The sequence below is a fragment of the Neovison vison genome, chromosome 6 (genome assembly GCF_020171115.1).
Source record: "Neovison vison isolate M4711 chromosome 6, ASM_NN_V1, whole genome shotgun sequence".
In the NCBI taxonomy this organism is placed as follows: Eukaryota; Metazoa; Chordata; class Mammalia; order Carnivora; family Mustelidae; genus Neogale; species Neogale vison.
In genome coordinates, this window is record NC_058096.1 from 217,054,295 (window position 1) to 217,076,589 (window position 22,295).

The 22,295-nt window shown below is 48.8% G+C and overlaps 1 protein-coding gene across 3 annotated transcripts in view; it reads left to right on the plus strand.

Annotated features, from left to right (window-relative positions):
• DNMT1 (DNA methyltransferase 1) overlaps positions 1 to 22,295 on the plus strand; it is a 45,717-nt gene that overhangs the window by 4,469 nt on the left and 18,953 nt on the right. For 2 of the 3 annotated variants that reach the window (XM_044254245.1, XM_044254246.1), the window contains exons 2-16: positions 4,520 to 4,556; positions 5,474 to 5,581; positions 5,774 to 5,993; positions 6,606 to 6,684; positions 8,435 to 8,510; positions 11,190 to 11,224; positions 11,601 to 11,685; positions 13,979 to 14,013; positions 15,041 to 15,125; positions 16,833 to 16,867; positions 17,576 to 17,657; positions 20,652 to 20,686; positions 21,008 to 21,053; positions 21,148 to 21,228; positions 21,298 to 21,407. In XM_044254245.1, coding sequence (XP_044110180.1) covers positions 4,520 to 4,556; positions 5,474 to 5,581; positions 5,774 to 5,993; positions 6,606 to 6,684; positions 8,435 to 8,510; positions 11,190 to 11,224; positions 11,601 to 11,685; positions 13,979 to 14,013; positions 15,041 to 15,125; positions 16,833 to 16,867; positions 17,576 to 17,657; positions 20,652 to 20,686; positions 21,008 to 21,053; positions 21,148 to 21,228; positions 21,298 to 21,407 — 1,149 coding nt within the window. Of the gene's footprint in view, positions 1 to 1,879; positions 1,927 to 4,519; positions 4,557 to 5,473; positions 5,582 to 5,773; positions 5,994 to 6,605; positions 6,685 to 8,434; positions 8,511 to 11,189; positions 11,225 to 11,600; positions 11,686 to 13,978; positions 14,014 to 15,040; positions 15,126 to 16,832; positions 16,868 to 17,575; positions 17,658 to 20,651; positions 20,687 to 21,007; positions 21,054 to 21,147; positions 21,229 to 21,297; positions 21,408 to 22,295 lie in introns of those variants that run through there. The other variant, XM_044254244.1, reaches the window with a different exon arrangement.

A 22,295-nucleotide genomic window follows, 5' to 3' on the forward strand; every position in this document is an offset into this window, starting at 1 on the left:
TTGGGCCTGTCAGCTGGACAGGACTAACTCCAGTTTTGAGGTCTCTCAGGAAAGCCAGTTTTAATTTCTAGCTGCCGGGTAGCCAGCCAGTGGCTGCTGAGCCACTGTTCCCTGAAATGTCACTCTTCACACTCATGGCCTGTTTACTTTTTCTCTACCAAAATTTTCTGAATTTATTTATTTGAGAGAGGGAGGGAGAGCATGAGAAGGGAGAAGCAGACTCCCCAAGGAGCTGGGAGCCTGATGTGGACTCGATCCTGGAACTCCAGGATCATGACCTGAGCCAAAGGCAGTGGCTTAACCAACTGAGCCACCCAGGCGTCCCATGCATTAGTTTTTAATTGGATCCATAACAAATTATCTTAGTGGTTTAAATAGAACCTAAATTTGTTCTAACAATACTGTAGGTCAGAAATCTGGTATGAAATCTGGATGAAACAGTGTTAGCAGGCTACATTCCTTCCTGGAGGCTCTTGGGGAGAATGTTTCTTCACTCTTTCAAATTGTTGGCAGAATTCAGTTCCTTGTGGTTGTAAGATTGAGGTCCCTCTCCTCTTTTTTTTTTTTTTTTTTAAAGATTTATTTATTTATTTATTTGACAGACAGAGATCACAAGTAGGCAGAAAGGCAGGCAGAGAGAGAGGGAAGCAGGCTCCCTGCTGAGCAGAGAGCCCCATGCGGGGCTCGATCCCAGGACCCTGGGATCATGACCTGAGCTGAAGGCAGTGGCTTAACCCACTGAGCCACCCAGGTGCCCCTAGGTCCCTCTCCTCTTGCTGGCTCTAACCATGCCCAGCTTCTGGAGGTGATGTACCCTTTGGCTCCTGGCCCACTGCCTCCATGTTTCAAGTCAGTAAAGCCAGTCCTCCCGCCACATCTCTCTCTCCCCCTTCTTGAGTCACATCTCTTGAAATGCAGCTGGGAGGTTTTTCTGCTTTTAAGGATTTAGGTGATTAGATTGGGCCCACCTGGCTAATCCAGGATAATCTGCCCATCTCAAGGGCTATAACCTTAATCACATCTGCAGAGTCCCTTTTACCAGTGAGACAAGGTACTCCCAGGTTCTGGGGGATTAGGGCATGGACATCTCTTTTTGGGAAGGGCTCATTATCCTGCCTTCCGCAGGCAGGATATCGTCTCAGGCCATCTGAGATACCATCTCAGACAGCCCTGTCCCGTCTGCCACGCGGCCAGTTCCAAGAGGCAGAGTTCATGAAGTTTTGTAACTTCTCCAGCAGTGGTCTCCATTCCTGGTAAATCACATTACAGACCAGCATTTCTAGCGTGTTAAAGAGTGATTTAGCATTTGGTAATCTCTTCCTGCCTTATCTACATTATGTAATTCTGCCAGATTAATTTTCCTAAAACACAGCTCTGGTGTCTTGGTTTCTTCCTCCCTGCCCTCCCCTCCTCCCCACGATTCCTTCAGTGGTTTAACTGTGGAACGAAATCAATTTTTTAGCCTGATGTTATTGACCTCCCTCAGACTGGCACCCAGCCTGCCTTGTGTGGGTTTCTTGGGTGTCCTGAGCCAGCTCCTCCACTGTACGGCTCCTGTTTGGGCAGCTCCCCTGCTCTGTTCCCGCTGAGCTGTTCCCCCGGGCTAGTCCTTCCTGATGCTTTCTGTACCTTTGCTCTTCAGAAGCCCTCAGGTTTGAACGATATTTGCTTGATTCCTTCAGATACAGTTTATTTCCCTTGTAGGACTGTGTGAGGGAAGCACCGAGGAATGAATCATGGGATCTTGGGCTGCAAGGGAGCCGAGGTGTTCCCTCCTAACATGGCTGCCGTCTCCGTATCCTGCCTGGTCCTCCACGTCTGTTCTAATCCTCCCCGCTCGGAATGCGAAGCAGATGTGAGATGGTGTCGCCCTCCCTTTTCCCGGGAAAGGGAAGGACTCTTCCGTGGAAGCCTGGGTGTCGGCAGGTGCACTGCCCAGCCTCGTCCCTGTCACACTTCTGGCTCCCCGGGGCCTGTCCTGGGCTCCGCCTTTCCTCTCTGAGGCCAGGCAGGGGACAGTCCGTCTTCACAGGACAAGGCATTTGAGGTCCCCTGAAGAGTTTATTTGGCTCCTCTCCGCCAGGCTAAACAATCCCAGGTCGTGGGAGAGGTCGGCAGAATTTGTGCCCCGAGGTAGTCGTCGGTGTTGTGGAAAGGGTGCTCAGGGGGGCTTCACCGCCAGCTGAGCATCGTCCTTAACGCCTGAGGTGGCCTCAGGGTCAGGGGGCCGTGTTGTCGCCAGGGTTCTGTGAGTAGAAGGACGGAGAAGCCCGGCGTGAGGCTCCTGCAGGCTCGTGTGTGCCTCTGGCTGTGCGAACCGAGTTCTGCAGCTCTCCTGGACCTGAGTTACGTCGAGGGTGGAAGGACTTTGAAGGGGTTACATGTACTCTGTGTGTGTGTGTGTGTGTGTGTGAGATACAGTATATGCTACCACTGTGTCTGCAGTCAGATTTTTTTTTTTTAAGATTTTATTTATGTGGGGACGCCTGGGTGGCTCAGTTGGTTAGGCAGCTGCCTTCGGCTCAGGTCATGATCCCGGCGTCCTGGGTTGAGTCCCTCATCGGGCTCCTTGCTTGCCGGGGAGCCTGCTTCTCCCTCTGCCTCTGCCTGCCCCTCTGTCTGCCTGTGCTCGCTCGTTCTCCCTCTCTCTCTCTCTGACAAATAAATGAATAAAATCTTTAAAAAAAAAAAAAAAAAGATTTTATTTATGTGACAGAGAGCCGCAGTGAGAGAGGGAACACAAGTGGGGGGTAGTGGCTGAGGGAGAAGCAGGCTCTCTGTGCAGCAGGGAGCCCGATGCGGGGCTCGATCCCAGGAGCCTGGGATTATGACCTGAGCAGAAGGCTGGCGCTTAACGACTGGGCCACCCAGGCGCCCCCAGTCAGAGGCTTCTACAGAAAGACCTTTCCTGACCGACCACCCAGGTGTGAAGGCCCCTTCCCGGCAGTCCCGGCATCCCATTACCCAGCTCGTTGCCTGGAACAGGGCCTGGCATGCAGTAGGTGCCTGCAGATGTGGTGGGGGTCAAAGCTGGGGGGGGCACACGCACTCAGAGCAGCATCCGTGTGCCCGGAGTCCCGCAAAGCCTGTTGCTTGCATTCCCGGTGTTGCGCTCACACGTGGCTCTTTGGAAAAACCAGGCTGGGCAAGCTCTGTTCTTGCCCTTTGGGCTAATGATAAGAGAACGTTGTCTGTATGGGTGCTGGGTAGGAGGGTCCAGAGATGGTAGAGGCCTGGTCCCTGCCCAGGGCACTTCTCCAGTGACCGATGCCAACCCAGCTGGTTAGACCTGTTCTTCCCGCACTGTCCACAGGTGGCACCCAGCCTAGGAACTTGTCCACTCACCTCCCTTTCCTCAGTGTCTTCTGCCCCCTTCCACTCCCCCAGAAAAAGGGGCAAGACGCTAATCATCAGTGATCAGATCAGGCTCTGCTTTTCTCGCCAAACTCATGACCGATGTGCGCTCCTGAGGGAGTAGGTATACACATTCCAAAGGGGGAGCTCTCTGGTGAGGCGCCAGCCAGCAGTTTTTCTCACTTCGTCTGTCACCCCTGCGTGTGGGTACCCACTGCTGCACCAGATGCCTTTACTTCCTTTTTGTTGTTGTATCTGGTTTTTGTTGTTTTTTTGTTTTTTGCTTTTTTAAAGTAGGCTCCACGCCCAGTGCTGGACTTGAACACACGACCCTGAGATCAGGATCCGAGCTGAGATTGAGAGTAGCGTGCTTAACCGGCTGAGCCACTCTGGTGCCCCTACTTCCCTCTCTTACGTTCCTCATTTGAATGCTGCCACCCCCACTCTGGCCTTTGGGAATGTTAGCTGGCTGTTCCCTCACAGCACCTTAGGACCCTGGCCCGTTCCTTCTAACACTGGCCACCCTGTGCTATGCCCTTTCATGGGGTCTTGCCAGACCAACTGGAGGAAGACCTCCTGTAGGTCATTGGGCAGGTGCACCCCAACTATATGGCCTGCCTCTATTTCCCTAGTTCCTTCGGAAATAACACCGTTATGGAGCTCCTCTATCCTCTCACTACCAGAAAACTGCACCCTAAAGGGGGCTGGGGGCGGGAGGGGAGACCTCATTCAGATCACAAGTGACTTCTTAAAGACGACTACAGGCATTGTCGTAGGATTTCTAGCTTGGGCGGGCGAAAACCACTGTGGTCTTTTGTTTGTTTGTTTTTTCTAACACTGCTACATGTCAAATTTATTTCCAAAGTTCTTCAAATTTGGATTTAGGGATACCTGGGTGGCTCAGTCAGTTAAGTGGCTGCCTCTGGCTTGGGTATTGATCCCAGGATTCCGTTACCGAGTTCTGCATCAGGCTCCTTGCTTGGTGAGGAGCCTCCTTCTCCCCCTGCCTGCTGCTCCCCCTGCTTGTGCGCTCGCTGGCTCGCTCGCTCTCTCTGACAAATAAAATCTTAAAAAAAAAACCCACACACACACACAACTGTGGTTTTAGTCTTAAGAGTAAACAGAGTTGCATAATTGCCTTTCTTTCTCCATTTTCTTCCCACAGGCTCAAAGATTTGGAAAGAGATAGCCTAACAGAAAAGGTAACCTCCACCTTAAATTTTATTACCAGACGTTACTGTTTTACAGATAGTTTGTGACTCATAAAAAGTTTAAGTGAAGTCAGCTTTTTTTCATAGTATTTTTGAAAAATATTTTAGAGTGTGTGCATGTGTGCTCGTGGTGGGGGGAGAGGCAGAGGAAAAGAATCTTCAAGCAGATGCCCTGACCTGGGGCTTGATTCCCACGACCCATGAGATCGTGACTGGTGCTGAAACCAAGGGTCAGATGTTCAACCGACTGCGCCATTCAGGCTCCCGGGCCTTTTTCCATAGTGTTGAGGATAGCTTAGATATTATTCTTAATGTTCTGTGTTAACATGCTGCTGATCTCTCGGTAACTCACTGATAAGTCTCCCAATCTGGGTTCACACCATCGCTTCTGAATTATAACTTGTCCTGGTCACAGTTCTCAAAAGCACAGTTTTTTTCTAATACACTGTTAGATGTCTGTATCCCACCTCCTAATGTTCCCATTTTTCACCGCTCTGGAGATGGTATGATGTGATCTTAAGGGAAACGTCATAAATGTGTCTCGCGAATATGCAGGTTTTTTTTTTTTTTTTTAAGATTTTATTTTATTTATTTGAGAGAGAGAGAGAGACAGTGAGAGAGAGAATGAGCGAGGAGAAGGTCAGAGAGAGCGAAGCAGACTCCCCATGGAGCTGGGAGCCTGATGTGGGACTCGATCCCGGGACTCCAGGATCACGCCCTGAGCCGGAGGCAGTCGTTTAACCAACTGCGCCACCCAGGCGTCCCTGCAAATATGCAGTTTTGCAGGCTGAGTCAATATTGCCTGCCATTCAGTTGGTATTTCATGACCAGGCACCCTAATTATCTGTGTAGTAGCCCATTAGTGACTTGGGAGTCTGGGGACATCTAAACCTATATCCTTCCCTTAGGAATGTGTGAAGGAGAAACTGAATCTCTTGCATGAATTTCTGCAAACAGAAATAAAAAATCAGTTATGTGACTTGGAAACCAAATTACATAAAGAAGAATTGTCAGAGGTAAGTCAGTTCTCAGCATCCTGGTGTCTAGAAAGTGTCTCTTCCCCTATAACTCCCGTGTGCCCAGGAAGGCAGAATCGTCCCCAGCTCTCCTTGTTACCCAGTAGTTATAAAGGAAATGCGTGTTTCCTTATTCTCTTGTTGCCACTTGTTTACATTCACTGCTACTTAAATTATCCTTTCCTGCTGTAGGAGGGCTACCTGGCTAAAGTCAAATCCCTTTTAAATAAAGATTTATCCTTGGAGAATGGAGCTCATGCTTTCAGCCGGGAAGTGAACGGACGTCTAGAAAACGGGAGCCAGACAAGCGGCGAGGACCGCAGAGTGGGAATGGCAGAGGAAAAGAAATCTCCCAAACCCGTTTCCAAACTTCCCACACCCAGACGAAGCAAGGCCGATGGAGAGACCAAGTGTAAGACCACTTATTTAATCTTGGTGGAGATTAGCTGTCCCCTTACATGGTACCAGCCTTGGAGCCGTCGATCCCCCCAGGACAGTACCTCCTGGTTTGTTTCTTGCGCATACTTCCTAACTGGCTTGGATGTACGATTTGTTCTTGGACCAAATACGGAGCAGGAGGTCCCAAAATGTAGCTTAAGTTGGTGATGTATAAGGTAGCAGGAAGTAGTAATACTATTTCTAAGTTAAACGCCTATTTAAGCTCAATGTATAGTCTCCTTTGTAGTTGAAGTAACTCTTCTGGAATTTGTGAAAACACACGAGAGTGTGGGAGCTGAGCGCAGGTCAGGTTCTTGGCCACTTCGTCTTTTGACGACATAGAGGAGGTTGTCTCCTTCTCTGGTTCAGGCTATGGCCCCTCAATTAAGAGCTCCAGTACCATGGCTCAGCAGATTGGCAGGTGCTAATTGCTACCTTTTATCGAGATTATTGGTTGGAGAAAAAAAAGAAGGGTACTTAATCTTCAGAACCTGATTCTCCGCACTAGCTTGCTAATGCTTAAGAACTACACTTTGTGAACTTTTTTATTCATAGTGGCTTTTTTTTTTCTTTTTTCTTTAAACAGCTGAAGCTGCTTCTTCTAGCCCCAGGATTACAAGGCAAACTACCAGGCAGACCACCATCCTATCTCATTTCTCAAGGGGGTCAGTATATAATGAATTGATAGCCATCTTTTCTCAGGGCAAACCGTTCTTGGTAAACAGGAATGGAATTAGTAGGGTATAATTTAGCAGTTTTGAGTTCCACATTGCATAGGTTTTTGTCTTACAGTTTTCTTTGTTAAACACTGATGAAAAGCGTTTCTCAACACCTGTGTTCTTACTCTTCTGGGAACATTCAAATATATACAAAACTAGCCATGGTAGTAAAATGAACCACACACACCCCCACCCCCGGCTGCCCGGCTCCAGATACCTGTCACCCAGTGTCAACAGTTACCAGCTGGCCATCTTTTCATCTGTAACCCCATAAATTCTCTCCCAACTGGATTATTTTGAAACCCTCCTAGACATGTCATTTCAATATATTTCTATCTTTTTTTAAGGTTTCCCCCGCTCCCCAAGATTTTATTTATTCATTTGACAGAGAGAGAGTACAAGCAGGGGGAGCGGCAGGGAGAAGGAAAAGCAGACTCTTGCTGAACAGAGAGCCCAACGTGGGGCTCTATCCCAGGACCCTGGGATCATGAAGGCAGACGCTTAACTGAGTTACCCAGGCACCCCTTCAGTATATTTCTAGATAATAAAATTGGTCTCTCTCTCTCTCTCTCTTTTTTTTTTTTTGTTTAGCCATCCAGCAAAATGTGAATAAAAATGTTAACATTTAGCAGTCTCTTTTTTTTTTAATTTGACACAGAGAGAGAGATCACAAGTAGGCAGAGAGGCAGGCAGAGGGAGAAAGGGAAGCAGGCTCCTTCTGAGCAGAGAGCCTGATGCGGGGCTCGATCCCAGGATCCTGAGATCATGACCCAAGCCGAAGGCAGAGACTTAATCCACTGAGCCACCCAGGCGACCCTAGCGGTCTCTTTAAAAAGACAAAATATAAGTCTAATATTTTTGTACTTTATAAAGCATAATAATTCCTTACTATGAAACACATAGCCAGTGTCTGTGTTTCCTCGTGTGTGGTAAATTTTGTTAGCTTGATTTGTTTTAAGTCTTTCTAATTAGATTCCTTTCTTCTCTTGCCATTTATTTGAAGAAATTAGTTTATTTGTCCAGTAGAGTTTCTAGGTCCAGCTGACTGCATCCTCGTTAATTAATTAATTAATTAATTAATGTCTTCCTTGTTTTGTGTTTCTTATAACCTGGTTAGTTAGCTCTAGAAGCTTGATCAGCTTCCAGCTCTATTATTATTATTTTTTTAAAGATTTTATTTATTTCACAGACAGAAATCACAAGTAGGCAGAGAGGCAGACAGAGAGAGAGGAGGAAGCAGGATCCCTGCTGAGCAGAGAGCCTGATGTGGGGCTGGATCCCAGGACCCTGGGATCATGACCTGAGCCGAAGGCAGAGGCTTTAACCCACTGAGCCACCCAGGCGCTCCCCCCCCCAGCTCTATTATTTCTTGAGATCCTTCCGTAGATGGTGCTGTGTGTTCTTAGAGGCATGTGAGTTCTCTTCTGTGATGCCAGCAGCTGTTGATCGACATCAAGATCCATAATTTCTTAGGTTGGCAAAATGGCAACATTGTAACCTGTCACTCAGACATTAAACTTGAAGCCTCTTTTAATATCCCAGCAGTGAGGGCATTTCCTTGGAGGGAATAAGACACCCATGACCTGAATGTGTCCTAAAGAGGCTGCCTTTGGTGGGGAGGGCTACAAGTCCTTTCGGGCTTGTTGGAGCGCTGGCGTTCGGCCGAGCTAACAGTTGGCTTTCCCGTTGCTGACAGCCCTGCCAAACGGAAGCCTGAGGAAGAGCAGGAAAAAGCGAAATCGGATGAGTCTCCTGAGGAAGAAAAAGACCAGGTAGGGCTGGCATTTTCTTCTCTCGCCTTCTCTTGGTACATTTGCTGATAGGCCACGTGTAAAGTCAGGACTACCTAAATGCACTTGAAGCGACCAAGATGGTATTAGAACATGACACTGCACCCGGGCAGTATGAAGTATGTCATCGTCAGGCCTGGAGGCTCCATGGACCCCTGTTACTCACAAGGCAGCCTTGTACCTTCAGAGTCTGTTCCCTCTACCTTCCTACTTCTCTAGCGGGCAAGACTGGCAATCAAATGTGACAGGTTTACAGCCTTCACTGCTGCTCTCCTAAGTCTCCTTTCCACATCTAGCTTGTCTACAGCAGAGCGTTAGACAGCTTCTGTGTGTAGTAGACCAGTGCTGCTTGGACCTCTTAGGTTAGAAAGCCTGTGGCTTACTGAGGGTCTTTGATACAGAAAATGTTAATCTCTGATGGTACTTTTCCCTTGTGACTTGAGGGCCATACCTAGATAAAACCAGGTGGTCACACATTCAATTTGATTTTGATTTTGATTTGGGATTAGCTTAAGTTGAGGGGAAGTCTATAGGTTTGGGTGCAGGTAATAAATGCCTTATTGCTACTGAGCAAACTACAGACACTCCTCTTTAAGCCCGGGTTTCCCAGCTTGCCATTGATTTTCCGGGCCAGTTGCTCCTTTGCTGGGGGCTGGGGTGGGGAAGGCGTCCCTGTGGATTGTGGAATACAGCAGTATCCTGACCTCTACTCACTAGATGCCAATAGTAATCCCCTTCTCCCCTCTCAGTTGTGACCACCCCAAGCATCATCAGTTATTTCCAGTTTGGGGTGAGGGATAAAGTTGCTCTGGGTGAGAAGCACCGGACTGAGGGATCATTCAGGTGTCACTGGGCTATCCCTAGCATTGAGGTAGGTTTGACATCCTGTTGTGAGACACAGTGATTCTGGTTTTAGGAACTTGATGTTAATCTTCATAACCTTTATTCAGATAGTAACAGTTTACTCGGGTTACCCACTCTCAAGGGGAAACTGAGGCACAGAGAGAACCACTAGTCAGTGGACAAGCCTCTTGTCTCCTAGGAAAAAGCAGTATAGGCAGAAGCAGGCTAGCTCTTGTCATATATCAATAGCTCGCTCCCACATGCCTCCATTTAGAGTGGTTTTTCACACCCTAATTTTTTGGAAGGCTTACATAGCCTTCTCATCTGGCCTCTTAAATGGGGATTTCTTTTTTTTCTTTTTTTAAGATTTTATTTATTTATTTGGCAGACAGAGATCACAAGTAGGCAGAGGCAGGCAGATAGAGAGAGGAGGAAGCAGGTTCCCCACTGAGCAGAGAGCCCGATGCGGGCTTGATCCCAGGACTCTGGGATCATGACCCGAGTTGAAGGCAGAGGCTTTAACCCACTGAGCCACCCAGGCGCCCCTTAAATGGGTATTTCAGTTTCTGAGTTTGTGTAAGGTCTGGAGGCCCTGTGGGTGAGACACTTGTAAAAGTACCATCTGTTCCACTAATCTAGAGGAAGGCTTCATGTACCAAACAGTGGTATCAGATGGCATTGGTCACGTAAGTCATCATACAGAGATAATCTTACTTTAGTCAGTTTAAAGTTTTGAAAATTTACTGTGTTTTAAAACCAATGCATTACATGCATTTAGTAAAACTAAGTAGTACAAAAGGATGTTTTGGTGCATAGATCTCCCTTCTCCCTAAACTTTGGGGGCTGGGGGGTAGGATTTATCGATTTCTTCTATGTTGATCGAGAGAAAGAATGTATTAGTATACCAGTGTACCGTCTGTGTCAGGGTTTGCTGGAGAAACAACCAACAGACTGTGTATATGTAGAAGATGAATCTTAAGAAATTGGCTCATGGGTTTAAGGCTGGCAATTGTGAAACACGAAGGACAGGCCAGCAGAGGCCAACAGGCTGGAGACTCTGGGAGGAGCAGATGTAGCTCAAGTCTGCAGGTAGCCTGGAGGCAGGATTTTCCATAGATACAGATAGATTTCTTTCATATGTATCTATTTCAAATAATGGATTACAGTGAGGTTCTGGGTAACTTACCCAACTTTCTCCGATGGGAACCTGTCCTATAACTAACACAGCAGCAAAACCAGGAACTGACATTGGTGCAATTAGACTTTACCAGTTCTCGCTTATGTGTATATACTCACATGTGTCGGTTATTGTTGTAACCGCCACCTCAAACAAGGTACAATCTGTTTTACTACAATAATTTCATCCCTTTTAGATACATATAGATATCCTGGAGATGGCAAATAGTGTGAACTTAGGGAAATGGGGCACTGGGGTATTATCCAAGAAGAGCTGGTATCTGGTTGAGGTTGTTAATGTGAATCTCAGATTACTATATATATATATATATATATTTTTTTTTTTTTTCCTAATGCTAAAGGATTCCTGACGGGAGGTGAAGGATCTTTGATTCTTTTACATACCCTCACTAGACCAGCTGGTACACAGACATGTGTTGGGCCAACTCCTGGCCCTCTTCTTTGCTTTGAGGGAGTGGGGACATCACTACCAGACCGATGGTTGCCCAGATCTTTCCCCCAACCCAGATCCTCTGCCCTGTTTAACTGTATCAAATGTATCGAACACTTTCTCACCCATGCTTTTCATTTTGATCTTCTTTGAAATGAATATTCGTGTCCTCTTCCCTTCTCTCCACACAGGAGGAAAAGAGACGGAGAGTTACATCCAGAGAACAGTAAGAATAATTAATACCTCTTTTCTGTACAATGTGCAATCTTCATTACTGAAATGACTTTTCTGAAGCGTTTTAAGGAGCTTTATTGTGAGTTGCCATGGCGACTATAGATGGCTTAAGAATGCTGAATTTGGGGTCAGATTATTAACCTTCAATTCATGTAGAATTCTCATTGCAAAGAATGAATTGAGGGCAACTGGCCGTTGTCAGAGCCAGATTTAAAGGTCCTATTAAATATTAAAGTAGTATGTGCCTTTTGAGATTCTGGGATGAAGATTGCTTCCTTGGGTAGGAAGAGAAGGACCGGATGACAACTGCTTGCAGGGGAGGAGTTTGGGAGAGTCACCCTCGGGGTGTGTGCTACTTTGCTTGACAGAGTTGCTAGACCGCTCCCTGCAGAAGAACCGGAAAGAGTAAAACCTGGAACACACATGGAAGAAGAGGAAGAAAGAAATGAAAAAGTAAAGCCTGGTCCCATCAAGTTTGTCGATCGTACTTTTTAATATTTGAGTCCCCATTTGGTTTTAGGAAAGGGGTCGGGGGAGTGGGGAACAAAATGACTTTCTCTAGTCAAATGACCTTGACTTTAGCCAAAATGTGTTTCAAACTCCCTTTTTCTGTTGTTCTCTACCTGGACAGGGGGTTATGTGGCTGTGGGGATAAGCACACCAGTGTTAGGCTTGGGGCTCAGCTAGACCTTGTGCTCACGCCTCAGTTGCAGAACTTTGGTCCCTGCCCTTGTCCATCTGCCTCCCTCACTCACCAAGTCTTTGCAGAAATCTCATTCTCAAACACCTCTGGTGCTAGAATTCTGTGGCAGCATCCAGATATAAAGTTGTGCGCCCCCCTCCCCAAGATTTTACTTATTTTAGAGAGGTGAGTTGGGGGAAGGGCAGAAGGAAAGGGAGGGAGAGAATCTCTCAGGCAGATTCTGCGCTGAGCATGGAGCCTGATGTGGGGCTTGAACACCCAGGACCCTGAGCTCATGACCTGAACCCAGACTGAGTTGGACGTTCAACTGACTGGGCCCCCCTTTAAGCTGTATACTTATTTTTTTAACTATTAGAGAGAGAGAAGGTGCGAGAGAACATAAGCAGGGGGAGTGACAGAAGGAGAGGGAGAAGCAGGCTCCCGGCTGAGCCGAGTAGGCAGTCTAATGCGGGGCTCGATCCCAGGACCCCAGGATCATGACCTGAGCTGAAGGCAGACACTGAAACAACTGAGCTACCAGGTACCCCTAAGTTGTATTTTTAACTGAGATAAGACCAGATCCCCCCCAGGTCTTCCTCAGACCTCCCGTTTCTTTGTAAACTCAGATCTTAAGGTTCTGTGAAATAGAGATGTGCCATCTGAACCCCCTCGGGGAGGGGATAGGACAGGGACTAGGGGTTTGATACCAGAAGCCTTACCATTGGACAGTACTCCTTGTGTGACATACTGCTAACACTGAGTGGTCACAGGTGGTGGAGTGACTTCAGGTCCTGATTTGTGTCCTGTGACGATATCGGCTAGAAGTTCCTTACAAGGGGCGCCTGGGTGGCTCAGTGGGTTAAGCCTCTGCCTTCAGCTCAGGTCATCATCTCAGGGTCCTGGGATCGAGCCCCACATCGGGGGCGGGGGGGGGTCTCTGCTCAGCAGGGAGCCTGCTTCCGTACTCCTGCCTGCCTCTGTCTCCTGTGATCTCTTTCTCTCTCTGTCAAATAAAATTTTTTAAAAAGTTTCTCACAAACTGGAAGGGTTACTGGTGTGACTGGGAATCTCTTATTAAAGGATGGGCGTGTTTTATTGCTCTAGTGGGGGAGCAGCTGAGATGTATGGTAATACTTGAGCCACTTGGTCCTTAATGCTCGCCTTTAATTGATCCCCTTTCCTATCTTGATACTGGTGAAAACTAGACAGCAGTTATGGTTAGAGCCCTCCCAGCTCATCTGAGCACAGGCCGTTCCAGGGGGCTTTCTTGACCACCCTCCGAAGGAGCTTTGGGCAGGATTGAGGTTCCTTAGCTGTGGTCGGGCTCCCAGGATGTCTTCTTGAGGGAGAGCGTCTGCGATATGTTTGTTCTCGACATCACCAGCCCTTGTGGTCTCTTCACAAAATGTGGAGTTTGAGGCCGAGCACACCTCGATGTTTTCCAGAGAGATGTGTTGAGCTCTTTAAAGTCAGGTGCAAACCAACGTGCTGTCATGGGTTTGAGGTGGAACACTTGCCGAGTAGGCCATCCTGCTTCCTGCCGCTATTATGGTTCCTGTTCTGATAGCTAGCTGTCTGTGAGGTTGTCCACTTCCAAATGATGGGTGGTAGAGGAGTTTGGGGGTAAAATACTTGGATTATAGATCTCTTAGTTCCTGCCACTTCTGTCCGCTTACCACACCAGAATTAAACATGCTGGCTTGAAGACCATCTTCCTCCCCCCAGCTGGACTATAGGATCGGTTTAGGTTTATTTCCACAGAACACGTACAGAAAGATCAGGGTGGGACACCTGGGTGGCTCAGTCAGTTAAGTATCCGACTCTTGGACTGAGCTCAGGTCGTGATCTTAGGGTCCTGGGATCGAGGCACCCCCCCCCCCACCGTTGGGCTCTGCGCTCAGCCCAGGGTCTGCTGGAGACTATCTCCATTTCCCTCTGCTCCTCCTCTGCTTGCTTGCTTCTGCACGTGCGCTCCCAAATAAAATCTTGAAAAAGATCAGGTCTAAGTGAAGGAAAATCAACTAGTTTTTTCCTCTCCCCTCTTCCTCCCCTCTCCTCCTCCAGGAAGAAAAGAGGCTCAGAAGTCAAGCCAAAGAACCGTAAGTATGCCTAACATGTCTTTGCACTTTCTACTGCGAACTTAGTTGCTGAAATAAGCACTCTGGTAGAGAGCTGGCCAGACAGGGCATTAGGTGTGTAAGTTATACATGTGTGTGGCCGGTTGTGCTTGTGGGAGGTCCAACCACCATCGTGAACGCAGGGCTCAGTCGCTATCAGCTGATCGTGATCCCAGCCCCTTCCTCCTGGCGGTCCTGCAGCAAGCAACTTGTCAGGGGGCAGTAAAGGGCACTGGACGAGCAGCTGTGTTCCTCAGGGCAGCTGTTGAAGATGCTGTAGCAGACTCTTGCTAAAGCCCAGTGGCTTCACACAGCGTTATTTAGCTTAGGAGTCTGCATCTTGGTGACTGTCAGCTGCTCTTGGCCAGAGGTGGTGGGGCTGATGGGGATGATCTGCCTCTGCTCCAGGACGTGGCCAGCCAGGGTGTGCTTTCGTGGCGGTGCCAGAGCGTGAGGGCAGAGGTGAAAAGCACCTCAAGCCTCTGTTGACGTCGAGTTGGCTGAAGTAAACGTTGCAGCTAGGCCTTTTTCTCGGGGTGGGCGGAACAGCCAAGCGGGGCAGCAGGGCCCTGCAGCCAAGGTACTATGCGGAGATGGTGTCTCGTGGTTGCGGGGCGGGCTGCACACCAGACGGGCCCTTGTGAACCCCTCCGGGGTGACCTCAGGCCCAGACGCTTGCCTTCTTCCACTGCAGGCAGAGTTCCCATCAGGTTGCAGGAAATCACTGGAGTCCTATTGGGGTGGGGTGGGGGGTTTGTTTTTGTCTCCAGCTACTGCTCTATGTCAGCAACATCTGTATGAAATGCTGATGGGATTTCTAAAGATCCCAAGGTCTGAAGTAATAAATGCCTTCGGGTTTCCTGCAGAGAAGGCTTGCCCTTCAGCAGGGAAGGGCAACCCATGCTCTAAGTCGTCAGGGGAGACTGTGTCTAGTCATCGCGGGGGCTGCTTGCAATGGCATCAGGCTCCCTGAGCTGACCGGTGTGTGTATATTCCGTTTGTGTGACAGAACACCTAAACCGAAGCCTAAGGAGGAGCCAGACAGAGAAGGGAGAGCGGGGGCGCAGGCTGAAATGAATGAAGGAGACGAGAAGGTAAAGACTGAATCTTGGTTTCTTAAATGTCGCTTTTTATCTCTTCCCATGTGGTTGGGACACAGGGGTGGTGGGACAGGGCTCTGGGTTCAACTCCTGCCCTACCTACCCATGGGGCGACTCTGGGAAGGTTACCTTATCCCCCTGGTGGGGATTGATGGTTATCACTGCATGTCAGTGAACGTGCAGTTGTCTGTTTACCTGTCACAGCCGGAGGGGCCTGTGTGCACCTCGACAAAGGGGTGTGCGTCGGCTTCTCCAGCTTCTCCATTAGAAGGCTTGACCTGTGTCCCCTCAGACACATCGGCCACAGCTGTGCTGCTTTACTGGCCTCCTGAATTCTCAGTCGAGGTCTCCCCATCTTGCCAGCCCCCCCATTTCAGCTAAGTAAACACATTTAAACTCTAAAACATGATGTGTGGAACAGGGCTGGGCCTTCATGAAAATACAGGCTGGCGAGGTAAGCTGCAGGGCGGTCCTGCTACCCGAGCTCCAGGGGAGCGGTACCGCTGCCCCGGGAGCTGCAGCACCGGGCTCTCCAGCCCTTCAGGCAGTGTGCTCGCTTCTAAGAGAAGCTGAACTAGGACAAACCCAGGATCGTCTCTGTCATGGTTTTTTGTTAGTTCGTTTGTCTGTTGAGATCTAAACAGTGGAGACAGATCACAGACTTGCTGGGTCATGAACTTCCTTCCGACCTGGCTGGCACTAGGCATCCATTCTCATTCTTTGGCCTTTGACCCTTTTGGTGCCACCTCCAGCTTGCTCTACCATCTTCTCGTCTGTCACCTTTTCTGCCCAGATACCGGCTATCTTACTAACGGTGCTTGCCCCAAATCCCTTTCCAGGCCCTCTGGAGAGACCTTTGGGATGGTGTTGGAACACCCAGTCCCTGCGGACAGAAACTGACAGGAGCTTTTGCCTCATGGTAGAAGGGGATGGAGAGAACACACATGTGACTCTTTCTAATATTGTTAGCTTTTCTGTTTTAATAAATCCACTAATAGAGTTGTTACTCTATGAAAATGAGCTCAATAAATTTATCAGAGGTATTTTTTGTACCTAAGATCAGAAGGTGCTGGATTGTATATAACAAGGAGTTAGTGACTGCTGGGAATTCTTTTATTGATTTTCCATACTGGGTCGCTAAGTTTTGTCCTGGTTTTTTTCCTGCTGTTCCTCTGCTGTCCGTATGACCTCTTTACTTCTGACCACATGAGAGATCGAACTACAGGCATTTTTTACAACATATTCTAAATGGCTATAATATTCCCTTTTACAGTGAGCTTTCCTGGGACTGGATTGGCTAATGATGGCCCAGATCTGGCCTATGTTCCTTTTTATAAAGTTCTGCTGGAACAGAGTCATGCCTTTTCACTTCTGTATTGTCTCTCGTTGCTTTTATGCTGTGATGACGGGGCTGAGTAGTTGCAACACAGACCGTGTGGCTTACAAAATCTGAAAATGTTTTTTTTCTGGCTCTTGATAGAAACCATTTGCCAACTCCTGGTCCACTCTTGTTTGGAGGGGGTAGGGAATGGAGTTAAAAATTGGAAGTTTCGACTCTACCCTGTAGATCCTTCTAGACTTTCCTGTTCTCCAGTTCCACAGTGCTGCAGTCGTTAACTGATACTTTCAGTTTGGTCTTGCTCTTTTCTCAGAAACTAACTTTTCCCCTCTTTCTCTCTCCTCCCTGCTTCACCCTCTTAGGATGAAAAGAGACCCAGAAGTCAACCCAAAGATCTGTAAGTGGTTGAAGTGCTTGTGCCTTTGTGCTGTGCTTTGTGAAATTTTCCTTACTGAAAATATCGTTCTAGAGATCTGTGACGATGTAGCGGTTTACAGGAAGCTGATGATACTCTTGTAATATTGGATCCTTTCAGGCAGGGTTGGATAAGAAATTACACTGGGCCTCTTCCTTACCCCTTACCCTCTGCCACTTGGGTAGCCATCCCAGCCCTGCACAATCTCATGTGTCTCTTAGCTCCCAGCACTTCTCATGTGGCCCAAATTGGGGTCACGGGATTTCTGGGGGCCTTCTCTTAGGGTTACTACAACTTATCAATGCTCCTTTTAAAGCCACCATCAACCATCACAAGGGGCTTTCTTCATTGGATGGGAAGAAAGAATCTGTTGCCCAGATATATTCTAAATATTTTGCTTCTCAATAGGGAGGCATTAATTTTTATTTTTATTTTTTTTAAGATTTTATTTGAGAGTGAGAAAGAGAGAACACAAGTCGGGGGGAGGGCAGAGGGAGAAGCAGGCTCCCCGCTGAGCAGAGAGCCCGGTGCAGAGCTGGATCCCAAGACCCTGGGATCATGACCTGAGCCGAAGGCAGACACTTAACTAAGACTGAACCACCCAGGAGCCCCAAATTTGTTACTTTCTATGTGAGTTGGCAGTTCGGTTATTCTGAGCAAATATTTGGCATATATTTCTTTACCTAATAGAGCTGCCAAACGGAGACCTGAAGAGAAAGAACCTGAAAGAGTAAAACCACAAGTTTCTGAGGAAAAAGATGAGGATGAAAAGGTAAGCTCTTGTTTTTCAGTCCTGCTGTGTTTCCTACATCCCAAAGTGATTTTTTTTTTTTAAAGATTTTATTTATTTATTTGGCAGACAGAGATCACAAGTAGGCAGAGAGGCAGAGAGAGAAGAGGAAGCAGGCTCCCCGCTGAGCAGAGAGCCCGATGCGGGATGATCCTGGGATCATCCCAAGACCCTGGGATCATGACCTGAGCCGAAGGCAGAGGCTTTAACCCACTGAGCCACCCAGGTGCCCCAGATTTTTTTTTTTTTTTTAAATAACTTTTTATTATGAAGGCATTCGTGCATACCCCCAAAGCAGGCAGAATAGGGTAGCGACCCCTTGCCTTTTCATCCACCTGCAACAGCTCTCAGCTCGGGTCTGTGTCTGGTGTATCTGTCCATCCCTCCCCATTCTCCCAGCCTCCCTCGCCCCAGAGTGATGCTGAACAAATCCCAGATGTGTTACTAAAATACTTACAGAAGAACTACCTATAAGAGGAAAGGACTCTTCTTAAATATCCCCACAAGACCACCATTAGCACAATGTCCAGGTCTAGTCTGTTCAAATTTCCCTGCCTATAAAAACAGTGGAGTCTGGGGTGCCTGGGTGGCTCAGTTGGTTAGAGCCTCTGCCTTGGGCTCGGGTCATAATTCCAGGGTCCTGGGATTGAGGCCCACATTGGGCTCTCTGCTCAGCAGGGAGCCTGCTTCCTCCTCTCTCTCTGCCTGCCTCTCTGCCTACTTCTGATCTCTCTCTCTCTGTCAAATAAATAAATAAAATCTTTAAAAACAAAGAAACAAACACTGGAGACTGAATCAGGACCCAAACAAGGTCTGGCCGGTGAACTTGGTTGACATTTGTCCTGTCTCCTCCAGAGTTGTGCCCCTTCCTCTTGTTTATGGAGGGAACTGGCTTGCCTGTAGGGTTTCTCGGTTTGGGTTTTTGTCAACTTTGCACCCCCCACGTGTGTTTAGTATCTCTCTCCAGCCCTGTCTCCTACAGGCTGAGGGGTAGGTCTGGGGACTTACCCAGAAGCGGGTCTTTTGTTTCCAGTGGACAGCCGAGGTGGTGCCAGGCGCTTCCTGTTGCGTCACCCCAGAAGGCACAGTTGTCTGTTTATGGTTTTAAGAGTGATCCCTGGGCTGAAGGGTTGTCGCCCGATCCATCCTTCATAACGTCCCTCTCAGCTTTTCACAGAGGTTTTTAGCAGTTACTGCGTAAGTCTGTTTTATCACTGGGAGTTGCAGAGTGGTGACAGTCCAGTTTTCTCATTCCTTCATTTACCCCAAATAATTCTAGAATTAGGTTTTCCCTTTCTCTATGGCAGCCCAAGCAGACTCCTATAATATCATAGTCTGGGTGGTTTAAACAATAGATGTTTATTTTCAAAGTTCTGGAGACTCAGAGTCCAAGATCAAATGCCAATGGAGTTAGTTTCTGGTGAGGCCTTTCTTCCTGGCTTGCCAACGGCTGCCTTCTCTTTGTGCCCTCACAGGCTCTTCCCTGTGCAAACGTGGAGGGAGAGTGGGAGCCTGCTGTCTCCTACAAGGACACAGTCCTGTTGGATTAGGACCCACCCTTTTGACCATCCTTACAACCTCGGTCACCTCCCACCTCCTTAAAAGCCTCCTCCAAATACGGCCACGTTCTGAGTTAGGGCTTCAACGTGAAATTTGAGGGGGACTTAATTCATTCCATAGCACCCCTATCAGTTGTTGGCTTATGAGGTACTGCTTGTACAAGAAAGCTAAACATTTTTTAAAATTTTAAAATTTTTATTTTTATTTTTTTAAAGATTTTATTTATTTATTTGACAGAGAGAAACCACAAGTAGTCGGAGAGGCAGGCAGAGAGAGAGAGAGGGAAGCAGGCTCCCCGCTGAGCAGAGAGCCCGATGCGGGACTCGATCCCAGGACCCCGAGACCATGACCCGAGCCGAAGGCAGCGGCCCAACCCACCGAGCCACCCAGGCGCCCCTAAATTTTTATTTTTTAAAGATTTTGGGAAAGCCAGCACAAGGTGGGGAGCCAGGAGGTGGGGGAAGGGGCAGGGCTCAATCCCAGGACCTGAGATTACAGCCCAAGCCAAAGGCAGACACTTAACTAACTGAACCACCCAGGCGCCCCTAAACTTTCTTTCTTTTTTTTTTTTTTAAGTGGTCTCTGTTGGGCGCCTGGGTCGCTCAGTTGGTTAAGCATCTGCCTTTGGCTCGGGTCATGATCTCAGGGTCCTGGGATCAAGCCCCACATCGGGCTTCCTGTTCGGTGGGGAGCCTGCTTCCCCCCACTCCTGCTCCCTGTGCTAGTGTGCACTTGCTTGCACATGTGCACACTCTTTCTGTGTCAAATAATTTTTTTTTTTTTTTTTTTAAGATTTGACAGAGAGAGACAAAGCAAAAGAGGACACACAAGCAGGGGAAGTGGGAGAGGAAGGAGGAGGGAGCGCAATGTGGGGCTCAATCCGAGTACCCCGGGATCTTGGAGCCCCGAGTACCAACTGAACTGAAGGCAGACGCTCAACGAATGAGCCACTCAGGCGCCCCTCAAATAAAATCTTTTAAAAGGGGGGGGTTAAAAAAAAGTGGGGGGGCGCCTTTTTTTTTGGCGCCACTGGGTGGCTCAGTGGGTTAAGCCGCTGCCTTCGGCTCAGGTCATGATCTCGGGGTCCTGGGATCGAGTCCCGCATCCGGCTCTCTGCTCAGCGGGGAGCCTGCTTCCCTCTCTCTCTCTCTGCCTGCCTCTCAGTCTACTTGTGATTTCTCTCTGTCAAATAAATAAATAAAATCTTTTAAAAAAAAAAAAAAGGCTTTCATTATGGGGATTTTGAATGTAAGACTTGACACACGGCAGATGGCTGGGGCTTCGCTGGTCCTTTGACTGCTTTCCTCTCTGCCTCTGACCAGGTTTTGTGATAAACATATGTAAAACTCTGACGCATTTTTCAGATGGAAAATACTTTGTTGTATCCTTCACTCCTCTTTTGTTCTCTCTGTTTAGGAAGAGAAGAGACGCAAAACTACATCCAAAGAACCGTAAGAACTTGTTTTTGTCTTGGTTAAAGCAGGTCGTATTAAAATTCTTCTAGAAGGAAAGATAAAGAGGCTTTTAGTGAATTGCGAGAGCAGCCTTAGCTTAGCTTTGTGTCTGATTGGCTCTGTGAGCTCTGGACCCGAGCCCTGCCAGTCTGCCGAGGCAGCTGCCTTCTGGGTGGGAAGGGTAGGGAGGGGACCCAGCACCTTGCCCCAAGGCAGCAGCGATGCTGATGGTGTTGGTAGATAAGATGTAGCTTGGGTAGATTCTCACATGTTCTGGAAGGATTTAAAAAACCAAACCCTCTTGTGCTTTATTCTCAGAATGGAGAAGAAAATGGCCAGAGCCAAAACAGTAGTGTCCTCCAAGGTAAACCTGCAGCCGGGGGTAACACCGGTGCTCCAGCGGCGGCGGGGTTGCCCAGCGCCTGCCCTCTGAGCTCTGTTTGTGTCCCTGCCCCCAGACCAACCCTCTGCGCTGCGTGCAGTGTGGCCAGTACCTGGACGACGCCGATCTGAAGTACGAGCAGCACCCTCCCGACGCGGTAAGTTCCGGCTCCGCCCCGCGGTCCGGGCTGGCCTCCGCCGCTGCCTGATGGCGGGCTGTCTCGCAGGTGGACGAGCCACAGCTGCTGACCAGCGAGAAGCTCTCCATCTTCGATGCCAACGAGTCTGGCTTTGAGAGCTACGAGGCTCTTCCCCAGCACAAACTGACCTGCTTCAGGTAACTGACGCGCTTCCGCTCCATAGCAAAACGGCGCTTCCCTGACGATGCCGAACTTCTTTTTTTTTTTAAAGATTTTATTTATTTATTTGACGGAGAGAGATCACAAGTAGGCAGAGAGGCAGGCAGAGAGAGAGAGGAGGAAGCAGGCTCCCTGCCAAGCAGAGAGCCCGATGTGGGACTTGATCCCAGGACCCTGAGATCATGACCCGAGCCGAAGGCAGCGGCTTAACCCACTGAGCCACCCAGGCGCCCCCGATGCCGAACTTCTTAAGGTCCCCGTGAAGTTGTCTGTTTTTGTGTTTTTCCCCCCTTCCCCCATCCTAGTGAAGTTCTTCAACACTTAACCTGTAACATTTCCTAAGTTGCTAACACTTCATGGGTAAGAGCCGCAAAGACGGCAGGAGTGTGGCAGGGCTGCCGTGTGGCTGGTTAAGACTATATATGTTCAATCCTCGGTCTGTACCTGTCCTGAAGCGCGTTCAGATGCAGGCCAGCCATGTGCCGGGTACTGATCTCGGTGTTTGGGATGGAGCTGTGCAGGTCCCTGCTTTCATGGGGGCAGAAACAACGTCCTCCCTGTCAGGTAGTGACAGCTACGGCAGATGGGAAAGGCGCGGCGAGCAGAGGGGGCGTGGGAGAAAGGAACGTGTCTGGTTCGGCGGGTACGTGACTTGAGCAGAGCCCTTAGGGAGCTGGAAACCGAGCCGGGGGGATGGCTGGGAAGGCCACCCCCACCTGCGCACGTGGACGGCACAGCGCTTGCGACTCCGAGGTGGACTCCTATTAGCTGTGGACGACACCGTCCTGAGGCTGCTGTGGTGGGAATTGAGGGAGCCGGGGGTCAGGGAGGGCGCTAGATCCTGCAGTGCTTTGCAGGCTGTGGCA